Source organism: Cryptomeria japonica, chromosome 5, assembly GCF_030272615.1.
Source record: "Cryptomeria japonica chromosome 5, Sugi_1.0, whole genome shotgun sequence".
In the NCBI taxonomy this organism is placed as follows: Eukaryota; Viridiplantae; Streptophyta; class Pinopsida; order Cupressales; family Cupressaceae; genus Cryptomeria; species Cryptomeria japonica.
Window position 1 is genome coordinate 719,257,913 of NC_081409.1, and position 27,510 is coordinate 719,285,422.

Sequence of the window (27,510 nt, forward strand, 5' to 3'; positions counted from 1 at the left end):
AAAAACTGAGCCCATGCATCAAAAATGTTTAGAATAACATACATAATTGAAATATATGGTCCACAAGAAGCTATTCTCAAATAAATAATATTATTAATATATTAAGAAAAATCTAGTCAATAGTTGTAATTAGAAAACAAAGATCACATGTTAATTAGCTAGCTATGTGTTCTCTATAGTTGAGAGCAAGTTGTCTCATCTTACTACATTATTCATCCTTTAAAGTATCTTCATCCCTCGTGATGACATATTGTATCCACATTATACTAATCCATTCTCTCTTCCTACTTTTGACCTTAATAAGGGCATTAGAAAAATGTTAACTCATGCTTTGGATACTTTTCATATCATGCCTCGTGCAGTAAGGATTATGTCCTTCAATAGGCATCACAATATAACATTGAATGAGTAGCATAACTATATTGGTGAAATGTTATTCCTACATGATTTAGTCCTTGGATATCACATTATAAATGCTTTATAGATTGTGCATCCATCCCATTCTCTATTTTTAATTTGTCCATAGTTCCATGTAGCCTACCATCAATCCTTTCATGTATAAGTGGTTTTCCCTTGTAATTGGTTATAATGTTAAGAAAACACAACTATTTAGAAATAAAAGCAGTATACTATCTAAAGAACATTTTATCCTAACACATACCATATCTATCCAAATACAAGGAAATAATATCCCTTAGAAAAATTGAAATGAAGTAGAAACAAAAAAAAAAATGTGAAATATAAAACTACTCTCTCTTAGAACATAGCAATGAAATAGAAGCATTGCAAACATATCTCACCAAGTAGCCTAGTAGCCATTCAAAAGAACCCATGTTCTTTATTTCTCATTTTAATAGAAGTCTCAATCATCCCTAAATAAATTAACATCATCATTAGGATTTATCCTTCCCAATCCTTAAGTTCTTCCTAGGACACACCACTCGTACATAAAAAATGCTAGATATCATCATCATCAATCAATATTTTGCTTTTATTTTGAATAGGATAAAATCTAGTTTGTTCTTTGGATTTTCATATATTTTTTTGTTGAGAATATTTTAAGTTTGGTGTACATTTATGTTTTTTTTATTTAGGAATCTTTCAACAACAAGCATCAAGATATTCCATATCATGGTTTTATGTGTCAAATTTCTTTTGATGACTACTTTTCCCATTGAGTCAATCTTGTACCACATAGCAAAAATAACATCATGGTCTTCCATATCATGGTGTATCTTGTTATATGATATAGAGAGCATCAAAGTGTCTCATAATCATGATTCAAACCATGTACCATGTGTTATCACTGATTAAAAATGGGTTTTTCTTTTCCCATAATTGGCTATGGTTTTTTGAAATTTTGAGTAAGGCGCATTTTCAATTACTTCAGCTCTGTGTAGGGTCTTGAGGGTTTAGGGTTTTTGATTTTGAATCGCATAATGTCTATTTAAAACCCTCTGGTTTCTATTCTTTCGTTACTTTATCCACTTAAGTAATGGGTCATGGGGTCATAGAAAGTGTCCCCCCTTGTTTTTGCCTAGGCGGTCATGTTAATTAATCACAAAAAATTTATGCCTTATGTGTATTCCTCCTAAAGTTGTCGGGCCCAGTAACTAGTGTGCATCTCGCAGATGGATCTACGACTTTCGCTATTTCACTAGGCGAAGTTGCGCATAGTTTAAAACCAGTGAAGTTGCGAAAATGACATGGTATGCCACCTAGGCGGTCTAGCTAGTTGATGAGAGCAAGTAAAATGGCAGCACACGGCATAAGTCACAATAGTCAGCAGGTCAGAATTAAATGTTAAAAGGCGGGTCCTAGAGGTGAGTCAGGTCACAAGTTAGGAGATGACCTGGCAGATACAGGTGTCAAGAATTAATTGGAGCCTAGTGCTTTCTCTCGGCAAATGAAAAAGTGACATGTCAGATCTGAAGGTGACTGGACGCTAGGTGTTCAAAGTGAGTCAGAGGGCCCACCCCTCCCGGAGCCTATTCAGATGGTTAAAAGTCGATCAACTAAAAAATGATTTGACGGCCCGCGCTATTTCGCAAGGGTAAGATGCTCATGCTTTATACCCTACGAAATAGCGAAAGTGAACGAGGACCATCCATGTGTCATGATAGATGGTAACGTGTTCAGAGACACGTGGTCTTAGAAGAAGTCGTGGGCCCGCCAAGGTGGAACCGGTGGTATAAAAAGAAAGACACGCGGCCGACATTGAGTTGAATGCGAAAAGTATTTCACAGCCAGTGGTTGAGTGCCACGTGGTAGCACGTAGCCAATAGAGAACCGGGACCCAATGCGGAGCCAAGGCTGTTAGTCGGTGTAACGGTCGATCAAGTTTCTTTTGATCAGACGGTCGGCACTATTTCGCAGGACCAAGCTGACCGATAGTTATGCTTCACGAAGTTGCAAAAGAGTGAAAAGAAAGACTTGCAGGAACTTTGTGACCCATTGGAGCGAAAAATACGAATTCTCCTATGAATTCAATTTTGAAGGGATAGCCGAAGCATGCAGAATCAATGTTGCAGTTAAGACCGTGGGTACAATATATGATTTCCTATCAATTGGATGAAGATATCCTTTTAAAAAAATTATTGCAGAGGAGTGGATACAGAGCTATCTTCTTCAGATATAGAGCAAGTCAAGTTAGTTGCAGAGCAAATTCCTTCGAGTTAAGAATAGGTTTTCTCGTACTCATGTGTAGTAAAATTCTGTGTGGTGTGTTTCAAATAAGATATTGATTCGTCACAGAATTATTTAGGGGCAGTATTCATTTCTTACATTTTTTTTGAATGGCACCTAAAAGAGAATTTTTTGGCAAAGTCAATTATTTAGAAAGAAGTATCTGTGATGATTTTCTTGAACAGTTGACGTTGTCAACTAATCAGGCATTGAAGGAAAAAGAATTAGTGCCTAGAGCTCCCCATTTGAAAATAGGAGAAGGACTGTATGACAAGGGTAACTGGTTGAGAGACCCACAAGTTGGATTGTCTGGGTTGGGGTTATTTAAGGTTGGATTTGGAATGAAAAATTCTCCAGTCCCACAAAACAGTATTTGGGAATTAGATGTTGGGAAATTGTTAGTCCCAGGGGTATTTATGGACATAGATTTGTTGACCCAAATTGCACTCAACTATGATCCAGTCACAAGAAGCATTTAGGACATAAATGGAAAAACCCTTATTGAGATTAATGCTAAAGAATTCAGAAGTGCTTTTGGGCTTAATGAGTTTACCAATTTTCTAGAACCCATAAATTTCAAATCATTAGCTCAAATTTATAGTGCACAGAGGAGTCATCTCAAGAATGGGCCTCTCAAGGAGTTTTTTGTAAAAATAGGTGGGTTGACAGTTGTAGGACCCAACATAGAAGAGCCCTTTTCATTGAGTATGTTCACCCTTAGGGCTAAGGGAATGTATTGGGAACTTTGCCAAATTTTGGGAGAAGATGCTGAAGCAAATATGCCAAATCACTACCTGTTAATGATTGCTCAGATTTTGAATCCTTCTCTTGCAATTACATTTGATTATGCTTCTTTCATTGCTAATGCTATCCATGGAGGGTTAAGAGGAATAAAGAATGGAAAGGTGGATAGGCCTTTTGGATGGTACTCACTCCTGATGCATCTATTTCTTTTCAAAGGTGGTGATTACTTTGCCAGTGGACTGGGCCTTGTCAAGGAGAAAGAAGGAGAAAAGATGTCGGTACAATTATGGAGTACTGTGTTGTCATGGGATAGAGAGGATGCCAGTTTCTTGAAGTTCAACAAATACTTTGCATCCAAGATTAGGACTCTCCTTTGCTCGGAGAACCCAAGAATCCCCAAGGTTCTTTTGAAATTCATAAGACCAAAAGAATTTGCAAAGAACATAAAAATTGTTCACAATTGGGGTGACATTTATTTGTATCCACTTTCAACAGTCTTCAGAGTGTTTGGTTTTAGGGGCACCCCATTCTTGTTACCCTATCAAGTCCCTCTCAAAGTGGGAATTGCAGAGATCCTTAGACAAATTGGTGATGTATAAGAGGCATAGCTGACAGGCAGGGGTAAAGGGACTATTTTCCCTACAGTTACCATAGCCCATCAATTTGTAATAACAAAAGGAGGTTGGAATTGCTTTGAGGACTTTCTCAAGCCTTATCATTTGTCTACTGCAGTATCTAGGTGTGCTGATCCGGAAGACTTCTTCAATGACATGTTTAGAAAGAGAGCAACATGCAAAGGTAGGCCTCATCAATTTCAGTTTCCTGAAGACCTCATCAAAAATGAGTTTGATCTAGATGAGCAGGAGCTAAGGAAAGAGAAATGGGTGGCTTATAAGAAAGCCTTGGATTTTGTGCATCAGTTTGATGCCAGCTATGACCCATTGTCCAGTTTCTTCCCTGTGGAGGAGAAAATAAAGTTTTTAATTGTTTTCTTTGAGAATGTGATGCAGACCCTGAAGGAGAAGAGGGAAGCTGTGATTAAAGGCAACCCTGAAAAGGAAAGAGTGATCCTAAGTAGGTCATCTTCCAGCAAAGCAATCCCTCCTGGTGATTATACACTGCACAAGAAATCTAGTTATAGTGTGTTGATGCCTACAACAGGGGAGCCCTCTACCTCTAAAGGAAAGAGGAAGATACAAGATGTCATTGACATCCAAGAGAGCCCAAGGAAGCAAAGGGTAGGGAAAGAAGTACAATCAGATGCACCTTTGTATTCTCCATCCCAATCCCCTATCCACATAGGAGATGAGCAAGCAGCAGTTGAGCAACTCCTACAGTTAGGCAGTCTAGGGGAAATTGCCTACACTTATGATGAAGTGGAGGAAGGGATGCCAGAAGAACCCCTTGCTGCTGAAATGGACATTAACACCACTAAACTCAAAGGCCAGGAGTGGGATCCTAAGATAAAGCAGGCAAGTAATGCCTTCTTGGCTGACAACAATTTTGCCACATCAGAAGCATTTATGCAGTTTATATGGAAATAGAACATAGATAAATATAATGTTAGATGTGAAAAGAGAAAAGCTGAGCAGCCTAATAAAGATCCAGCCCTTGTAGAAGAGGAAATAAAGCAAGAGATGATGGAAGAATTAAAGACCATCACCCCTGAGCAAGGGAGAGATATGGTGGCACAGGCTGGAGTGCTTATTTTACCCGAGTGGGATATAGCAGATGCCCTGGTACTAGACGCAGTGAGGAAGGAGACTAAACCCATGGAGGGAATTACTTTCAGTAAGGATAATGCTACACTTGTCATGTGGTCTCTCAAAAGAAATGAGAGTAAGAAAAGCAAAGATACCCCAGGGTCAAGTTACCTCAGTGGAATGATGGTGAAAAGAGTGCAGAATACAAGGGTAGTGGAAGCTGCTAGCACTGTGCTAGAGACTACAAAATTTAGTGTTGCAGTAGCAGAAAAGGAAGCCAAAGAAAAAGAGATCCTCCAAGTCAAGTTGGAGACAATTTTGAAGGCCTATAGCAGTGTTAAGGAGGAGGTAAGAGGTAAGGATAGCATCATTGCTAAGCTGCAGAGCCAGTTGACTGGACAATACCATCAAGGTGAGTCTTCAACACTGATGATTTCCTGTTCTCCTGCAAGACCTCCCCCTACTAGCCCTATCATTGAGTTTCCACCATCTCCAGCACCCTCTAGCTCTCAAATGGTTGAGATTACTCCTCAAGAATTAGAAAACTTAAAATAGGCTCAGGCCTTATATGCAAAGAAGTATGAGGAGAGAGTAAGGGCTACAATTTCTAGTTTTGCAGATACAATGAATGCCTCATTGCTCTACAACAATGTAGGTAAAATTTTGGATATATGGAATGAGCTCAGGGGAGACAAGGCCATTTTGACACCTATTTTTGACAAATGGAGGCCTAGGGAGCAAGATTTAGAGTTTATGTGTGTATCTTGTGATGAAGCAAGGGCCAATCCTATCATTAGATCCACTTCTAACATAACTAAAGATTTAGTACAATTAGCAGCAGGGGTGGATAATGTTGATAGGAAAGTTAATTTGTGCAAAAAGGAATATGCTGATCAAGTTTTTGAGTTGCTCCCAGGAGTTTTTGTTAGCCTAGATCAACTGAAGGACAAACACATGTGGCTTAAGGAGGTAGAAGCCAAGCTGTCAGCAAGAATTAAGGGAATTATTGATCTAGATGATGCTTCTTTCTTTGTTTTGACAATACAAGAGATAGAGAAAATTAAGTCACATTATGGTTTTCTCAATTCAGAAGTCAGCAAAATGAGAAACTCTTGGAAAAGGTTGACCAAGGCTAAGGATAAAGTGATTAATTTCTCATGGCCGACAGAAGATGTGTATGATGAGTGGACAACAAAATATGCCACCCATGATTTGGAACAGTTGGACAACGCCCCTGAAAAGGTAGAAGAGGTTGCAACCGAACAACCTATTGAAGAAACTGCAGAGGCCGAAAAGAACTTGTAACTGTTTTTGTGAAAGACTTGTAACTTCTTTGTTTTGAAAGAAATGATTGTAACAAACTCTCCTCGAAAAGTCCGAAGCTTTGTGCATCCATGTTGTTATAAATGGATACTAGGACTAGAGGAAAAGAGGATTGCAAAGAATTGTAAGAAAATGCTGCAGAAATTTATTTGAGCTTTTCTAAGTCTAATGGAGAATATTCAAAAACTTCTTGTAATATTTTTCTGAACTTAATATCAATATACAGACCAGCGGTTTTGAGTGAAGCTTTGTGTCGTCTTCAAGTGTGTTTACAATTTGTTTAATGTTTTCATTTTGAATAATCCAGGGTTATTTTGTTTGAATGGGATTGCAAGGCAATTTTCAGTAGAAGTTGTTCACTAGCTTTTCTCTTTAGGAGGGAAATTAAGGATGTGGGGATCACTCATACTAGTAAACTCTTTGGAAGAGACTTTGAATCTTGATGATCATAGTTTAATTTGGAATGCATAAATTCTTATAGGTGTCAAGCATATACAAGGATTAATAGAAACCAAGCCAATGGGATGCGTAAAGATATTTTGTTTGAGGAGTATTATCTGAATTTAGATGACTCTGTGATCTTGGATAAGGCACTGGTATTGATTGAAGTTGTTTATTGCATGTTTTGTTGATCGAAATGCTGAATTTAAGTATAATTTCCATTCTTTTGTTTTCAGTTAATTTCAAGGTGAATAGATCCACTGGTTTCCTAGACTGGTTTGCTGTGGGTTTATGTTTGAAAGTGTGAATTTAATTCACAAAGGTATACCCACCTGGGCTCTGAGTAAGTCCGAAGTGTAGAAGGTTCAATCAAACCTTGTCATATGTTGTCTTGAGAATTTCCTTATCTTTGATGTCTCTTCTACACCGAGTCCAATCATATTATTTTAAGGATGTTAAAGAGAATCAGATTTTGAGGACAACACCATGAATATCATTTATATTCCCAAAATTCTCTTTTCTTATTAGTCAATTCCATCCCCTATCCAAATTTATTATATCATCTTATCCCTACCCACTTATTCCTTTTTATACTCATTTTGAGGGCACCCTTTTGTTCTTCATACCCGACTATCCTCTTATCCTCTTGATGGGGCATCCCTCAATTTATCCTAAACTCCCAAGGCTTGGGGTATGTTCCCATTTTCCCAATAGCACTATTATTTAACAATGCCATTTCAAAGATGGGATATCAACACAACCCTTACTTAATGTAATGGACCCAGACTTTGCATTGTTTATGGGACTTAGTCTATTTCTGTGTTCACTGACCGAACACATAGCCGAGCTTGGATGATTATCTTTTCGGTCTAAGTGAGTCCGCTGGGGACCACTTTTGCACTAGGGTCGACTTGAGTTGACGAGTACCGAGGTGCTTTGAAACTCGGAGCTGTTAAGCATTTGGGGCCGACTTGGATCAAGTACCGATGTGGGGTTTTGCGGATTGGTGCGGACCTATCCTAGTGCACTTCACGAGGCAGATCATGGGCTTATGTGAGTTCGATATTTGGGACGACTTGCATTGCTCGATGAGCTGACTGTTGGAAGCATGCGGATCATCTCATGAATTTTGCGAGCTGTGCGATTGAGGCGTTACAAGATCTACGGTGTGGATAATCTTCATCTATTCAATGCAGCGTGGGACGCGACTTGGCTATTTAAAGGCAGATGCCTTTGTCATTTGATCATTCATCAGCGGGAGTGAAGATCATCAGTTGTGAGATTGAGCAATAGAGTGACAGTTTGAGCGTAGTTAGGCGAAAGGCTTCTTAGCTAGCCGAGTTGGGTCTAAGTGTGGGACTCGGGACTGAGCTTTGAGCTCTGCTTTCTTGCATTGTAATAACAGTCTGGCTAAGAGTAGTGTTAGCTTCAGACCCTAAGGTGACTCGTGTTCTTCAACACAGCACGCAGGGCTTTGTTTTGTAATGTTGGACTTATGAATCGAGAGCTTCCGTGTTTCACCGACCTATTCTTGAGTTCTTGTGCATCTTTGAGATTTGGCATCCGACTTATCCGAGTTGTTTAATTTGCATAGATTTTTATTCTACATTAGGCAACTTCGCGACATTGCATTGCATTGTTAGGCGACATCAGAGTTCACGGGGTACGAGAAGGCGTAGTCTGATTTGGGTTTCTGCAGGCCTTTGCGCACCAGCGAGGTCCAAATTCAGTGTCGCGCGGATCTCGACTCTGAAGGTCCGTGACACTTAACATATATAGAAAATTGGACACGTTATGATAGATCGCATCAATTATAATGAATGTCGCACCAATTAGACTAATTTGTATGACATTGAACAGTCCGAAAGAATTTGTGAACTAAAATCATACCACAGCCAAAAAGCACATTATTTCCTTTTTCCCATCTTAAACCTATCCTTTTTTGGTTTTTTAATTTTAAGGGAGAATTAAAAAGCAATCAATTTGTAAATAAGTTTAACCGAACCATCATACCTGCACTCCTAACTTTCCGTGTGCGCCTAAGTTTGAGTAATTCTCATAGACGAGAGCTTCCCTGTGTCACGGTTCTCTGACTGGTTCCTCCGATTTCTTACTTTGTGTCAATCCATTTGTTAGTTTATCTTTGTTGCATTACACTGTGTAAGGGTTTGATCTCCTTATGGAAGAAGTGTTTCCTCCGTATCATGTTTTTATTAATCACAGAGGACCTGATGTCAAGAAAACCCTTGCCAGCCACATCTATTATGCTCTCGAAACGCATGGATTGAGGGTATTTCTCGATAAACAGGAATTGCAAGTGGGGGATTTCTTAACCCCTGCAATTCAATCTGCCATTCGTAGTGCCTCCGTTCAGATCGCCATTTTCTCCAAAACATATGCGCAATCCCCGTGGTGTTTGGATGAGCTGGTATGGATGCTTGATTCTGACCCTACTTCTATTAAGATCATCCCCATTTTCTATGACATCGAACCTTCAGAACTTCGTCATGTGGAGAAGGGAGCATATGCCACAGCCTTTGAGGAGCATAGAAGGAAAGGCAGGGTTACCGATGAACGAGTGGAAAGCTGGATAAAAGCCCTCGATAAAGTTTCTGCTATTTCTGGCATCCCATTCAGGACAGAGATAGAGTAAGTATTTACATGATATGAAAATATATTGATTTAAGGTTTTTAACCTGAACTTCTGGTTTATGACAAGTCCCAAAATTGTTTCAGCGACCATGGAGAGCGATTGAAAGAAATCGTAGAGACTGTATTAGTAAAGGTAGGAAGGGAACAACTGCATGTATGTGAGTACCCTGTGGGAATTCGCCAAGCGGCAGAGCATTTCGAAAAGGTGGTTCTGAGTCGAAGTGAATCAAAGAGCACCCACGTTGTAGGGATTTTGGGGCTAGGCGGATCGGGAAAGTCAACTCTGGCGACTCATCTCTACAACTCCATGTGTTCCCAATTCCAGAGATGTTGTTTCTTGTCTGATGTGAGTAAAGAGAAAATACCATGTCTTCAGCAAACACTCCTCAGAAATCTGCTGCGTGATAAGAATTTGCGTATTGAGGATTCGCGTAGAGGTAAGGCCATGCTTCAAGATCGTCTGCGAGGGTTGACACATGTTTTGATTGTTTTTGATGATATAGATAATACAGAGCAAATAGACAATCTGTTATGTGTAAAGGATGTGTTGGGAAATGGCAGTCTGATTTTGGTGTCATCTAGAGACCAAACTTTGTTTGTTAGTTCTAAAATAGAAATATACAATGTCAAATTACTAGTTGAGAAACAAGCCCAAGAGCTATTCTGCTGGTATGCCTTTGGCAACCCCAAACCAGTCGACGATTTGAAAGATTTGGTGGAAGAGTTGGTTAGAATGTGTGGTGGTTTTCCTTTGGCTTTGAAAATTTTAGCAGGGCAGCTCTGTAATGAACGTGACCCAAGAAAGTGGAAGCAGCAGTTGGAAAGCCTCCGTAAACAACTGCCGAAAGACGTACTACGAGGGATAGTAATGGATAGCTATGAATCTCTTGACATTAAAGAGAAAGAGGCCTTTTTAGACGTTGCCCATTTCCTAATGGGAGAAGACAGAGATCTGGTGGAGAGGGTTATGGATGGATTTAATGATAACGGTTTTCAATGCCTTCAGACGCTCCGTCAGAAATGCCTTGTGGAATTTGAGCTTGCAGATATAATTCGTTCAAGAGCGTTACAGGTAAAAAATTACCTGCAACCCTTAAATAGGAGTAGATTTTTATCATCATATATATATGTCATTTGAACTGTTTATTACAGTAATGTAACTAATGAACTTCTTTCAGGTTGAAAGCGTGGATTGGAGTGTAGGTATTTGGAGAAGAGCAAAGGGGAGATTCAAAATAAGAATGCACGATTTAGTGAGGGACTTGGCAAGACAAATCGGCAGACAGGAGTTACCTCTTCGCCTCTGTTGTTCAAACGATAAAATGATCCCCACACGGGTATTTGATCTCATTATTTTTCAACAGTTTCCGTTATTTTTTTGGCCATTAAGCATGGAAATGTACATAGAAAGTAAACGGAAGTCTAATTTTTCCAAAAGCTATTTTCTGAATCTTCGGTTAACTTCTATTAATGTTGCAGCAATCTCCCTCTTGTAACAAAACCTCTCCAAAATAGGCTGACTGAAGTTAACCAAGAAGTTCTCCTCAAGATAGGCTGACTGACCCTTTCTTCTATTTGAATCTTTTCATTTAGGATCTACAGTACAGATTCAATTTTTAGTTTCTCCCCATTACATTACTTTTCCCAATATAGTTGAACCCTAATATTCTGTTTATCAATGACAATTTCTACTCGGTCGTTCGATATATGTCAAACTCTAGTTATTCACAAACTCTGCAAAATCTACATGGGGTTTGTTGATGATTGATGCTGGCCGTCCAGTTGATCATTCAGTTCTGCCATCGGCCACCTGTTTTTGCGTGCCCTTCGTTCTTTGCGTTGCTTGGACAGTTAGTTTTAATTGTAGTTTGTTTTCGTTTAAATTCAGTTTAGAATATCTTAAATTCAGCTAACAACTCTGTTTTTCCTTTTCCTCTGCCAACGAATAATCAATGATAATGCATGTGGCCGCTAATGCATAATAAGTTCCTTCTGTTATGCTATGAACTATCCCTTTGAATTCTATTTGTATTCAAGCCTAGCGTAGTTTTCAGTCAAGCTGGAACAAAAGACTGCTGTGTATCGAAACAGTCCAGTAATAAAAAACAGAGGATTCTGCAATCGTTGAAATCCATGAATGATCAATTTATTTTTCTTGTAAGTGATGTTTTTTCTCAATTTACTGTAATCTTTTTATCAATTGGTTTAAGGGTAAGGGCTGGTTTCAGAAACTACGTTTGATATCGGAGCGGGACGAAGGGGCAGATGAAGAACAAAAATGTTTTCTGAATGAAATTGAATACAACCGTGGGAATGTTCTCATTGTTTAGTATCAACCGAGAAAAAGATCGTGGGCATCAAAGTATTAGAGGTGCCCTTGTTTCCAAGACGCTCCATTCAAGGGATCCAGTGATTCTGATGAAGGGGAGAACAAAAGTCTTCCCCCCAGCAACAACTTCACTCAACCGACAATTCACAACTCATAAACTCACTTAGCAAGAAAACAAAGATTTCAACTTTATTAAATTCCATGTCACCATCAAGTTACTGCGACAAATTAATTACAAGCTTGGCCTGTCAATGGCCTTTCAACTGTGTTCAAACCCTCCAAACCCTATTTCTCTAAGCTCAGATCAATTTCCAAGCGGCCTCATCTCATTCTATCTTTTACTGGGCCGATTCTGACCCACTACTCTGTTCTTGGGCCGATGCATTCCTATTTCCTCGTTGGCTGATTCCCATCTTTATTTATTTAGCAGCCACTTCCCTCTTTCCCCTTTTACCTCATTCACAGCCCTCTTCCTCTTCTGTTTTCGCTGGCTCTATCTCTGCTTCCTTTGCACTTTTCCTTTGTTGCAGAGGTCTCACCTCTTCTCAGGCCTACACAACTTTCTCTTTATATTTCTGTTTCTGATCGATGTCTCAATCTTTTTTTCACTTACCCGCTCCACACACAGCTACCTTCAAGGCCGATACCCATTCTCCTCTATTTGGGCCCCTTTATACCCTCAACCTTTCCCCTCTTCAATACAACGGAGATGTGTTTACCATATGCTTTTACTCTGTTTTTATTTGTCTCTCTACGCAGCCTTTCTCATGACCCTCTCCCATGATGGTAATGGTTGAGTCTTTAATTCCACACTTTGCATGCATAAACCTCTTCCTTTATCCTCTGGCAGATGTGCATACTCTGTTTTCCCATTTGGCACATGGCTGCACTTGCATCAAAGCCATATCTAATAGAGGAAGATTTACTCGATAGCAAGGAGAATTGCAGCCTGCAAAGAACACATCAGCCGCTGGCTTCATTTTTGAAAGAAGAATTTTTAATTAATAAAGAGGCGTCACTTCAGAGGAGATTGCCTAATGTTTGCCACTGCTCCAAATCGAGTGTATAACAAGTGAAGCCAATTCTTAAAAGAGGAGTCAAAGTCAAAAAGATCATCTGGTATAATTTGTCAAGTTTGAATCTACCTTCGAAAAGGGTGAAGCCTTTGATGCGTAAGTTGCAGGAAGATTACAAATTAGAAAAAAGTTGCTTTGCATGAATAAGATGCAGATCTTGTAGAAGCCACAGAAATTAGCCTACCCCGAAATCAGATCTAAGCTTTGGAATAGGCTTGAAAGCTATAGAAAGGAAAGAATTTACTCTCAAAACAGAGATTGTTCCATAGTGCATCGTGGTAGGAGATAAGCTTACTAAAAATAAAAATTGTGTTGAGCCAATTATTCCTTGAAATTAAGGAATATTCAATTCTTCCATTTTGCATGAGAACAACATGCACAGTTTTTGAATGAGGTAAAGTTAGATTGTTTAAACTTGTTTTTTGTATGAATATGTATATGACTACATCTCATAATGTTCAAAACCTCTTTATTAAAGCAATTGTATTGCATTTCTTATTTCTCATCATTCGATCAATTGATCATGTGATCAAGCTGTAATTAAAGATTCAGGTGTCTGTTAAAAGAAGTTTATTGATGTTGCAAATTGTCTATTCTTAATTTCTTTAGGGTTGAATTATTGTCAACGTTCCTCTTCGATTCTTTTGTGCCTGAAATCTTCTCTAAAGCATCACTAGTTCATCAAATATAAGAAAGATTTTTCTAGAAAATGAATCCTGCATTTTTTTCTGCTATACTCCCATCAGTCCACATCTATAGAAAGATTTGCTATTTTATGTAATAAGCTCTTTTTTTACAATTGCCAATAAAGATGATTTTAGGCTAGTGATCATAGCACAGCAAAAAAATTCCCAATCTCCTGGAGATCACCATCTATCCCATTTTTGTATCAAGATATTGTTCATCATAAACATTTTCATCGACTTTCATAAATCCTCCTAAATTATTCTCAATTCCAAACAAAAGAACGACGTCCCAATATTCCTTGAAGGACGTTATAAAATCTGATGTAGCAAGGATGTAACCATAGAGCATAATTGGTGGAATGAAAGTTTTGTTTCCAAGCTTGCAAGAAAAGACCAGCCCCTACGATCATTTGCACAAATATTAAAATAAAGCCCTTTTTGAAGAGATTAAAATTTGATGGATTCCCTGAAGACCATTGATATCAAAGTAAATTGAAGGTCCAAAAGCCTGCAAACGTCCTAATAATCCTATAACTTTCAACTCTTGTTATCTTAACATGAACTTCTTCATTGCCTTAACAAAATTGCAAGGATTTTGAAATTCAATGATTTCTAGGTCCCTAGTTTGCTACTCTCGGAAGACCTTTAAATACCATCTTGTATAGCATTTTATAATGTGGTCAGAGAATAACTTAAAAAGGATTTTTGCGAGAGATTGCTTTCTCCTGCCCCACCCTGGTAAAGGTTGTCTATATATTTGGTTCTAGTCAACAAAAACAATGCTTAGAGAAAATCAATTTAATATCTATTTATATATTTTTAATGTAGTATTTTTGTAGCTCTATTTTATTATAGTTATCTCGACACGTAATTAAAGATAATGCTCAAGAAAAATAATACAATAGTTGTCCAGTTTCTTAGTGTAATGCACATCTCTAATTTATATCAATGTAATTTTGATCAAGGTATAACAAAGTTTATTTTGTGAAATCCTCGATTTTTGTTCTACATTCGTACTGAAGGTTCCAATACATTTGTAGTGTTTTCAAATAACCACAACACCTTTGTTTAGATAATATAGATGCTTGCTAAATTTATCTATACATTAATTTAATAATAATTGTTTTCAAAATATATTTTACATAAAATAATAAATTGTGTTTTTGCATATCTAAGGTCTCTAGTTCCCATGGGTCTGTCCAATAGTATGATGTTAGAGGAATTTGTAGAGATGAAGATCACTCGTTGTCAAAATTTCTACAAAATTTTCTCATTATACAGAAATTCAATAGTTTCAAGCCTTTGCACTGAACAAGATTTAATCATTATCTTACCAAAAGATAGAATAACTTTAATTATAATTATCTAGACAATCAATTAAAAATTTAATATAACATAACATTTGTTCGTTTATGATTAAGATCAATGTAATTTTCTAAAATTAGAGTGAAGAAAGCTTATTACTGTTTGTATGAATTTGCCGAGATTAGGGGTAATCCCTTATTTTTGTTCTATAATAATAGTGAAGGTTCTAATTAATCTATTATTTTACTCTTTTCAATAATTTCATTTTCTTAAATGCTATTATAGACCCTTACTGTGATCTTCATCCATTTTCCCTTCTTCCATCAGTCACCAAATAACAACCCATTTATCTCATCATAAAATATAAATGAAATGAATCATTATTAATAATAAAATATTATATTTTATTCATGACTTATCATTATATAGTTTTTTAATTTTTATTTTAAATTAATGTCTATTATTTAGATTGTGTACATATTATTTATTTAACTATTTTATTTACATTATAACATATTTATTTTGCTCATGTATAACTTCTAGTTTTACACTCTCTATACATACACTTAAATAATTATTTATGTTAGTTTGAATTTATTTTTAATGAAGAGAATTTCTTTTATATAGTCATTAAAAAAAACTACGTAGAATAATCTGTATTAAAAAAAATTACTAGAATAAAATTTGCTATTTGCAATTTAACATGTTCTATCTCCGCTGATTGATCAGTACAATGTCTTCACGCAACAGTACGGTGTACGAGGAATTCGTGGAGATGAAGACCACGAGTTGCCAGTATTTTTGCAAAATCAAGAAATAAACGGGTTAAAGATTCTAGCGGTTCAAAATTCCAGTATCCTGCAGCAATTTAATAGTGTGTCGGGAGACTTGATATGGCTTCGCTCGAGTGGATCAAAGGACACTTCAAATCATTCTGCGCTCTCATGGAGTTGTTTAAGGAATATTCCTTCTACTCTTTTACTGAGAAGTTTAAGAGTGTTGGAACTTCATGGCGTTAGCCCTCATGATTTCTGCAACTTGTTTGATGATCGTGAGGTATGTGCATCCTTCCTCAGCCAGCGTTTTAATTAAAGCAGAGCTTTTCCATTTTGTAATTGTAAATATTCATAGCAATTAAATCACTGTTCGTATCGCAGCCTCCTTCGCAGCTGCGTGCATTCGAAGTCGCATTCAATCGAGATTTTGGAAGCGCAAGCACGGGCACAGCTGGACCATCCACAGCGGTGTTCAAAAAACATGGTTCAACTTCAGAGTCATTGCAGCCTCCAATAGCTATTGGACAGACGTTTCAGTCGTGGTTAGGAAAGCTGAATTTCAGGAATTTGGGTAAGATAGTTTTACAAAATATTCCAGGCCTGAAAACACTTCCAATTAAGTTTGAGGAAGTAAGAAATCTGAGACATGTAGACCTATCTGGCTGCGGCGATTTGGAGGTTTTGCCAGAATCTTTTACTGAAGAGCTGTTGCAACTTCAGTATTTAGCATTGCGAGATTGCAGGAATCTTGTTCTCCAAGATTTGGGAAAAATCTCCACGCTTGAGTACCTCGACTTTCAGGGTTGCTCCATGCTAAAGAAAATGCCCAAAGGAACTGAGGTTCAGAAGTCTTTAAAGCATTTAAATGTGGTCCATACTGAGCTGAGGAAATTGCCTCACAATCTTGAACAACTGGAAGATCTGGAAGAACTACATATAGGGAGCTGGGGATTGACAGAGATGCCATCTTCTCTATATAATTTGAGCAGGTTAACAGATTTAACTCTGATAGGGTGCACTAATCTACTTCTTATTGCCAACTCTATTGAAAATTTAGTACATTTGGAAAGTTTCAGAGTATATAAATGTGGAATGAGAGCGTTACCTGTAACAATTGCACGGGTGAATATGAAAATGTTGGATGTTCAAGAATGTCCACTTGATATGGAGCAGTTGCTGACAGGAGTGGATCCAGGAAATATGCCTCTGGATAATTCTCAGGTGCAGGGAAGTATTGGTCAGAGTGCTCGTCCAAATCGCCCAGGTTGTTTAACAGATTTAATCATAAGACACAGCTGCATTCTAGAGATAGACATTCCTCAGGCCGAAAGTCTTTTTCCAAAACTTGAAATTCTTGATCTGTCCGACAATCGTCTTTTGACAGAGATTGGAAGGTTACCGGCCAATTTGACGAGTCTGAAACTGACGAACTGTTCACAGCTGACAAGACTAGCATGCCTCTCTAACCTGACAAGACTCAAAGTTCTTGACATAAGCGGATGTGGTGAACTAAGGGCACTTCATGTGGTGGTGAAATCAATACAAGTTATTAAAGCCAATAGGTGTTGGCAACTGCGAAGCTTTCAGGGTCTGGATCTATTGGAACGGTTATCCTTTTTTCAAATCTCCGTTCGAGCAAGGGAGATCCCCTTCTCATTTCTCTATCGTTTTCTGGTGAGTCATAAAAACAATCATTATCTTTACCTGAAAGAATTCTAGAACTTTATTTTACCTCAAAGAATTCTAGAACATTTATGATATTCGTCAAATTTTACTTATGATTACATAATTTGATCAACTAATCTAAGATGAAAGAGATGGAACGAATTATATATCACCTCTCTATATAGAGGATTTGCAATACAATACTTCTAGAATTATATCATGCGAACGTGGTGGATTTTTGGATCCTAGTCTATGTATGCAAACTAAGATCTCAATTCTTTACAAATAAGATCATTGGGAAATAGCAAATAAGTTCAACTTTACTCTTAAAAAAAGAGTTGAACACTTTGATTAATTGATCCCTTTTCAAGGGTTGTGCAATTGGAATTGACTATACAAGATCTAGGCCAAATGATAAGAAATTGACATCAATCAATGATTACATCTGAAAAAAGGATGTAGAAAGGAACCTATAGTAGAAAATTGAGCTTGAAAATGTTGAACATTGTTGTTTGGTGCCCTAGTTTGAGATGTTTGTGACCAACAAAAACTTCTAGATTCCTTATCAGAAGGTCTTTTAGATCCATCTCCCTAAAATTTAGCCAAAAAGTGTAGAGGGCACCCCAGTCTAGGTGTTTTCACCTGTTTGAAATCTAAGAATGTCTATTGTTTGCTTTGCACACCTATAGTGCTCTCTACAATTAGATTTGAACTTACACACGTGAAAATAGGGTAAAACAGTTGTGTTATATAGGGGCTTACCTAAATTTAAACCCCATTATGGTGTTCTTAGTACACAACTATAAAATTTCTATAGAGATCAAAAACACCAAACACACACACACACACACACACACATACATAATTATCTATATCTACACAAACACACACATATATAAACACACACACACATATATAAACACACACACACGTATATTAATATATATTTTTATATGGGATAAAAACTTGTATATATATTAAATTTATATGCATCTAAAATTCTTTTCTTAGATACAACTTTTAAATATTTTGATTTCTAATGTTTCTAGTAACATAGTTGTTAAGACATCAAAGCTCCACCCAAGGGTTATTGTGTTCGAATTGCAGCCATAGAAATGAGCATAATAATTTATAGTAAGAAAAATAAATGTCCGACAATAACCTTCCAGCCTATATTAAATACCACCAGGACTGTCTTTTTTTTTTTATTATGCCCACATCTTCAAAGAATACCTGTGTCATAAAAGACATAAATTGGTACAAGATCCCAAGGTTAGTGAAAAAATTACAAGACACAAAAATTGTTAGAAAATATTGTTTATTCAAGTTGATAAAATGATCACAAATCTTTAAATCTAATGTTATTATAATTGTCAAATTTTACTCATGATTACATAATTTGATCAACTAATCTAAGACCAAAGAGACCAAATGAATTATATATCACCTCTTTATATACAGGCTTTGCAATATAATACTTCTTCTAGAAACATATCATGCTTTGGTGGTGGAAATTTGGATCCTAGCCTATGTATCCAAACTAAGATCTCAATTTTCACAAATAAGATCATTGGGAAATAGTAAATAAGGTTCAACTTCAATTTTAAAAGAAGAGATGAACACTTTGATTAATTGATCCCTTCTTGAGGGTTGTGCAATTGGAATTGACTATACAAGATATAGGCCAAATGATAAGAAATTGACATCTTTCAATAATAAAAGTGAAATGTAAAACTGGCAATCAACACAGTAGCTTAGATCTGAAAAAAGGATATAGAAAGGAACCTATGGTATAAAACTGCTCTTGAAAATGTTGAACATAGTTTTTAGGTGCCCTAGTTTGAGATGTTTGTGACCAACAAAAACTTCTAGATTCCTTATCTATAGGTCTAATAGATCCATCTCCCTAAAATTTAGCCAAAAAGTATGCAAGACACCCCAATCTAGGTGTTTTCACCTATTTGAAATTTAAGAATGTCTGTTGTTTTCTTTGCACACTTGTAGTTCTCTCTACTATTATATTTGAACTTATACACATGAAAATGGGGAAGAACAATTTTGATGTATAGGGGCTTGCCTAAAGTCAAACCCCATGCTGGTGTTCTTACCACTGCAATAGCTAGCAATGATTGATGTAAAAGAATTATCTTCAGAAGGATAGAGGTTAGAAAAACATTTAAAATGCTTGAATTGACAAAATATAGCTTAGATATGAAACCATTAACTTGATATTGCTTGAAAGATGTTGATGCATGCCGTCATTATGGAGTAACACATTATGATTCATAATGATTGTTGAATCAATGATGTATGGAGCACAATTAGACATGAATTAGGTATGTTAGGCACAACCACCAAAGAAGGTCCAAACTAAGTTTGAAGTTGTAAAAAATACAATTGACAATAGTACATTTAGCCTACACTTTAGTACAAGCATTAACTTATGCTCATGTACCATTGGTAAATTATAGAGAAATAAAAGATTCTTTCATCAAAACATCAAAGAGACAAGACAACACCAAGCTTGGCAAGGTGGTAGCCACCAAGATTTAGGAGCTTATCAATCTATAATGCAAACTTAAAATGTAAGAATAACATGATCAACATGATCATCATTGGTAGCACACATGGAGCATAAAAAATTAAAAAAGGTATCACAGCTAGGACTAGTAAGATCCTTGGATCCTCACTAGGAGCCATATTAGAAAGGAATGACATCCGGACAAGTAACATCATCAGATACATATTAGGAGCCGTGTTGCAAACACATAAATCATGGCCTCTACAACTTGTAAGATCCTCATACATTTGATTATTAGGAGTCATGTCCATGAGAAGTCACAAGGCTAGAAAGTTGTGTTAGGCTAGATGGATCATGAACAAGTGAAGGTTTTGAACAAGCGCTAGCATGATGCAATATAATAAATGCCTATAATCTAAAAGTTAATAATGAGACATGGCCCCATTATAAGATAACTTTTAGAATGTCAACTAGCATAAATAACATGATCATATGAACATAATTAAATAACAAGTTTTAAAACATAAAGTAAATTTATGACAACTAACTTAAATGCAAGCTAGGTCCTAAGTAAACTTAAAATGTGAATAGGTTCCAACTAGGAATTAGTTAGGAAATATCCTTATTCACACTATCAATACAAAGCTTTAACTTGAGAACCATAACAAGTAGAAACAATCAAAGAGATTAACTCAATTTTTTCGCAATCAAAACATTGGAGGAAGTAAGATTTGCAATTAAGGTTACTTCTATTGAATCTAATACGTTCTACCAAATATACCTAGTGAGACTAATATTTGTAAAAGATTCAATGCTTTATTCCCAAGTAAATTTTCCAAAGAAAAAATAAAGGACAAGTAACTTATGCAACTACTAACAAAGAAAAAAAGGAAAGATGATTCCCTAAATCAGCCCAAAAATTAGATAAAGAAATAAAATGAATATAGGGTTGATTCCAACAAAACCACCACTATCTCGAAAGGCCTAGAAAAACAGTCATTGAAAGAAACAATGGATATTATTTTCCTCCTTAATTCAACAAAGTGATGCAAGTGGTCAACGGAAGGGTGGATTATCTCTGTATTTTCCCTTTCAATCCTTCCAGAACCTAACCAGGAATCTGGAAAATGAGGACCTCTGTTCTGGTGTTCCCTGTACTCTTCCAGCCTTGCTGCCAAGAACTCCTTGTAGGCTATCACAGCCGTCCAAAAATGGTGTTCAATCACTGAACCCCCAATTAAGCCCACAGTTAACCAATCACTGGTCGACAACAGGTACAGGGACGGACTCACAAGTTGTTAACTTGTTACAGAGGAATCACAATGGATAGGGTGCCCAATAATGGTTTGGTGGACTACGCAGACTTGCAGTCGAAACCAGACATTTCCATTGCGATCTCCACTGGATAGGTAGTTTGTCCTTGGAGGAGTAAAGGTCGCATTTCCCTTCTCGGGCTCTTGAGAAACACCGTGCGATGGTTTACACGTTCAACAGGTCACCATAAGACTCGGCTTAAAGCCTTCCAAACGCAATGTGCATTAAAATGCCGATAACCCAGAGTTGCTGTATAGAGTTGTATGGACCATTACCTCATCAGGCCTCGGCGGGAAGACAGGGATCGCCAAACTGGATTCAAGGCACTTTCGTGTAACCTTTCGGTCAAACCCGTGTGGCATTTCCGTAAACACTTGACATGCATCTCGATTCACAACCCGCGCCTCCAAACAGTTGCGTTATCAACATCGACGCCTTAGTTAATTCTGAGAGCAGAGATGTGAATTCGGAATTCCTTTGTGGGAAGCGGCTGTCAGCAAGTCATCTTCATTCACCACGGATGCAAAAAGGCTGGCACGGTTTCAACACTACCGATTCCTTACCATGACCCCCGTCTATCGGTCATTTGGCACCAGGATGAGGAATGCGTGAGTCTGCAATTAGTGGACTGTTATCAGCGAGTCTGGGTGCACAACTGGTTATGTGCACTCAGTGCATCAATAAACGCCTTGTTCCCTGCAAAACCCGATTCCAAACTTGCATAATAAAGGCATGAAAGATAAAATCTCCACCAGGGAATATCAGGTTCCCATGATGGAGTTCGGGACAGTCCTCAATCTTCAATGTGAACCGATTCAGGGCATCCAACTAGCGAACCAGGTTCTACGCGCAACCTTCCCTCAATCGGCTACTTCAATTCACTCAACGACCACGGTCTGGGCAGATGCAAATCAAATGATGCTGTTACGAGGTTGTTTCCAAACCACCAGATGCATCTATATAAGACGAATGTTCAGGAAGGGATAACAGGAAACAGAGTCTTTGTTTTATTGATTTCAAAAGAAAAGATTACAACTTTTTTCTTTTTCGCTATCTTTCTACTTCCCGCCTGTGGGTTAAGTAGATGCATTCCCAACGGTTCAGTTTGCAACCAACTAGCCGTTGGGAATAGTTACAATGTTGTTACAACTTGTAAACAGCCTTCATTTTAATCCTAACTAAGTCTTTTGCAGATCCAACATGGATCTGGATAAAAAGAAACACAAAACAACTAATTCTAAAGTTCAGGACAGTGTTTAACCAATTTTCTCCAAGGGCTTATAGAACGCCAATCTTGGAAACAGGCCTTACAAAGAGTGTCCATTGCAGAACCTTTATTCCTAAGATGACCTAAGACTAGGAGGTCCTTCAAAACATTCTTAGTTTGTCTGCAGTGCTCCTGCACCACAAAGTCACACTTAGAGGGATCATACAAACCTCTCTTCTTGATGTCATCTTGGTAACACATATATTCCTGTATAGAAGGTAAACAAAGAATTTACACTTGGGCTAAAAAAATTTACTCTATTAACTCTTTCTACTACGAAGAGTCCTCAAACTCATTCTTTGCAAGATATAAAAATTTAACCATTAAAAATAGAGTAAACTCCTTTAGGAGCATATGCCCAAGCTAGGACTCCTTTCTACTGTAAATAACAATGGTTATCAACAAGAATAGAGGCTAGGTCATCCTAGGATTCTTTACCTTCCTCTATAGCTCAACTATTGATATATTTCCAATGACAAATTAGAGAATTCCCTAGTTGATGATAATCTTTGAAATAAAAAATTTTGACCAGGCCACATGCACAAACAAATTACTCAAGTGATGAAGATGGGGACAAAAGGAAAGAATTAGAGGATGAAGATCCCCTGAATCAGCCCACAAAAGAGAATTATTACAAGCATTTACAATGTAAAAGTGGTTAAGTTGAACAAGGGATCCACCCTTATTGATATTGTTTCAAACCGTATATCCTCTAGTAGCTAGGGAAATTCATGGAATCTCATAAAGATCAATTTTGTTAAGATATTTAATATTAACTATTTGTCTTACCTATTTATTTTGTTCAATATTTTCAAAAGAGAAAAAATATTATTTATTGTAGTTTTTCTAAAATTTGCATAACTTTATCAATTTTGAATTAGAATATATTTTGAATTTTAATTGATAATGTAGACACAAAAAATTTCATTACAATTTTCCTACTAATAGATCTCAATTTTTCCAATTGTTAAGTGGATCCTTATTATTCATTATTCATTATCTTGTTCTTCATAGCATAATATATTATCCACTATTATTCTTCATTACCTTTAATATTCATTCATCATATAGTCATTAAATCCATTTAATAATATTATTCTCCATTAATTCATTTAAATCTATTAGTATATTCAATTATTAATCTATTTTCCAAATCTCCTACATATTAAAATTCATTTTCTATTTAGCACCTCCCACTCCTATCTATTTCATCAACCTATTTAATGTGGGATAAACACTCTTTATTTCTACATCAATCCTTTATTCCATATTTGTCTTGATGTTGGATTCACCCTTGAGGACAACTATAAAAACTCATCCCCTCTCTCATTTCAACCATCTAACATTTAGTCTATCTTTTCATTTTTCTTTCTCTTTCAATAATCTTAAATTCATCATCTTGAATCTCCAATAAATCATAGCTTCTTATGTGTGCTTTTGAGAGCCATATTATCTACATAAGAACTTGATTTAAGGAGTGCAATGGAGTAGGTGGTGTGACATGCATGTGTGTTTCTATATTAGATTTTAATTTTCATGCGTGTGTTTTGGTAGGAAACTTCATTGTGGATGCTAGAAGTTTGAATCCCGGATTCAACTCATTTCCTCCATCTTCAGATAAAGGTACCATAGAAGACATAATTATTTATGTTCACTTGTGATTAAGGATATGGAGAGGATTTTATCATATACTCAAAATTTTCATTAAACTTGGTATACCTAGATGTGGACATATCCTCCACACCAAGATTCTCCAATCTATATCCTTTCTTTTGACCATCGTTAACAATGAAGACACACTTAACACTTTTTCTTATCAAATTTCTCTTCTCCAATCTAATAAGATAAGTACAATGTCCAATTAGAATTTCCTTGACAAAATAAGGAGGTTATCAATATATTTTATTATGATCCATTTCTTCTTAAAAAAAGTAATTGTGTAATCTTTGATAAAACTTCATATGTCTTCCATGACATGAATCTTAGGATATTAATAACGTTTATGACCCTTTTCTCCATAGTTTGTATCATGTGATCTTGTTTTCTCTTGAAAAAATGTCTCTAAGAGTCATGCATTCCTTTTATAATTTTAAAAATATTATTTATTTATTGATTTTATTTATTTTTAATTATTTTTTGATTAATTTTCTTTAATTTATGGTCTTTAATTTTCGTATGGTTTACCTTGATTCTAATTCTTATATTTGTTTATAGCCATAAAATCTTATGAATTCTTTTTGAACATGTCTACAAAATTATAAATACCGTTATCTTAATCAAACAAAATCTTATATACTTCTACTAGTTGAATTATATTGTCAAATTTCTAGTTAGCTCCAATTATGATCCTAATTTAAAATACTTTCTTATATATAATCTACAAAATTTGTGTCTACATATTTTACCTTCAACATTGTAACTTGATTTATTTCATTTTTTGACTTTACAATAATTCATGTTATTTTCTTGCTTCATGTCATATAATAGCTGAAAGTACATTCATATCCACCTAACCCTATTTATCATGATTGCTTATGTCTCTAGGTTTCTCTTTTACATCTATTTTTAGAAACCTTCAAATTTTAAATTAATTTAATTGAAACCATATAATTTTGTGCTAAATATAATCTTGGATCTCTCAAATGAATCCATAGTTCGAATAAATATATTCCTTGGGCCTACAAGCGCGAATGCTTGGAAAATGAAGTTCCCAACAAAAAACAATGAGACCATTATATTGTGTTGCCTTTCTTATAAGCTAAAAAAATAAGGACTCTATTAAATTTATAAAATACAAATGAAAAGTCACACCAAACTCTTGCATTCAACATTATGAAGGCGTCAAACAAAATTATTGCCCTAGTGTGCATAGATTTTTTTGTGGGGAGATGTGATAAGTTAGAGATGTCAAAGAGAAAAATGAATAACGAGATAATAAAAGAAACCTGATGAAGAAAGAATAAAAAATGATCCCTTGAAGCTGGAAAGATAATTATAATGAAAATGGAGGATGCTAAATACTTAGAGTTGTGGTAAAATATTGATAGAGTGCTATGAAAGATGAAAGAGGGTGAGATTTAGAATCCAAAAACCAATTTAAAGCATAGGGAGGAAAGAAAAATCACTAATTAAAATCTAAATCAACTAAGACACTATTTTTTAAAAGAAATTAAGAAATGACTATTGGAAACTTAGCAGGTTGGGAAAATGATAGTTAAATATTAATTAAAGTCAAGCTAATATTGTTTTAGCAAGAAAAACCTTATATAGTCATAGAATCTTAAACAAAAAATTGTACACTCATACTAATGCCTAAAAAAAATGAATGAAAAAATTATGAAACAAACATATTAGATATTTATTTTTTTATCGATAAAAGGTCGAAGCCAAAGAATTTTTATTAATTAAAAGGTAATTACAGTTGCACCTCCATTCAGTATGGGCACTGGTAGGAAAGAATGGAGGAAAGAAAACCTCTGGTCTAGCCCAGATCCATTATTGAATCAGAAAATATAAACATATTAGATATTAACCCACTAGAAATACACCACAAAAATATAAGTGCATAGAATTAGAAAACATACCTTTCTATTATCCTTCTTTTTTATTAGGAAAGAGGGATAGAACATTCAACAAATTATTATGAAAATGAAAAAGAATGTGTGGAAACTTTATAAGGACAAAATTGTAATGTATGACATTTTTTACCATAGTTTTTACCCCCATGTAAGTATAGTTGTTCCACTACGTGAAAAAAATGTCTAAAATAGATAAATGAAAATATGAAATAAATAACATTTAAGAGATATGCAATACTATACAAGAGACGAATCCATGTTCATATGTTATGATTTCGAAAAAATCATGTCAAAACAAAAAACCTTTAACACAAAAGTGTTTGAAAATATAAAAGTTATAACACAATAGTATTAGTAAATCAAAAACTATATATGAGAAGAAAATTTAGTTTATATAGAGGAGTTACTAGAAAAATAGTTATGAGTAGAATATACAATTTTGAAAGAATAAAGTAATGCATAAGCTATTTAAGAAAAATAGTCAGTATAAAAATAAAATAAAATATATGATTCAAGTTATAGCTTAATTTATCATTAGAAATCACAAGACCCAGTTGCAAATATAAAGCTCTATTTCTAGTTGGTTCTTATAAAGCTCTATTGTTTCATGGATGAATACAATACTAATTATTGCATTCATTACTTTGCTTTTGTAGGGAAAGCGATAATGATATAGTGCGTGTCCAACAATAACAACAGACATTTGATTTTTGATTGATTCATATTTTAAATTGTGTGCAGTTCGAAGGTATAGAAAAAGATGGAGGTCGAGTTTTAAAGGTGTTAGAGAATTGCACGGAGGCTTCATTTTTAATAGAGGATGTCAAGCTGAGCGGTGCAATTTGGCTATTACTTGTAACAGATCCGAATTCTGAGATTGAAGTATCATTGCTTGGTCATACTTACACCACCCACTCATCCAGTTTGAAGAATACATTACATGTACTGTTGTGGACAAGAGATTCAGAAGTGTTTAATGACTTTAAATTCTCTAACGATGAGGCAATACATTTCAACATCAACGTACGCAACTCATATGGACGGGATGAATTTGATAAGCCACTACTACGAAGGGGATTGATGGTAGAAGCCATAAATGGGCAGGTTTCTAAGGGGTTGTTTAATTTATTTGGGTTATTTGATTAAATTTTGTAGTAATTTGTAGAGTTGGTAATTTCATGAATATTAAATTTTGCATTTTGTATTATTGTTTAGATGATATTTTCAATAAAATTCTTAATAATAATTTTTAAATATAAAATATGGAGAAAAAATTGCAGATAAATTAAAAGAAGAAATATTATTTTGTGAAGTCATGTATCATTTCCTAATAAAAGATTGTTGCTTCATTGAAATAGAGAAAGATTCCGGTTTATCTTTTTTTCCTAATTAATAATTTACATAAGAACACTAGCAATGATGTGAGATATAAGATCATTTTTCTT

The 27,510-nt window shown here is 35.7% G+C and overlaps 1 protein-coding gene across 2 annotated transcripts; it reads left to right on the forward strand.

The window, feature by feature from the left end:
• The first annotated feature begins 8,625 nt into the window (after positions 1-8,625).
• Positions 8,626-27,269, forward strand: LOC131055933 (disease resistance protein RUN1). Of its 2 annotated transcripts, none has more exons than XM_057990255.2 (6): positions 8,626-9,545; positions 9,633-10,620; positions 10,727-10,885; positions 15,674-16,000; positions 16,102-17,394; positions 26,807-27,269. In XM_057990255.2, exons 1-6 carry the CDS (start codon positions 9,076-9,078, stop codon positions 27,209-27,211), a joined length of 3,642 nt encoding a protein of 1,213 aa, XP_057846238.2. In that variant the 5' UTR covers positions 8,626-9,075; the 3' UTR covers positions 27,212-27,269. The 2 variants fall into 2 exon arrangements, with proteins under 2 accessions (XP_057846238.2, XP_057846239.2); XM_057990256.2 differs by having other exon boundaries at positions 15,695-16,000.
• Positions 27,270-27,510: the final 241 nt, after the last annotated feature.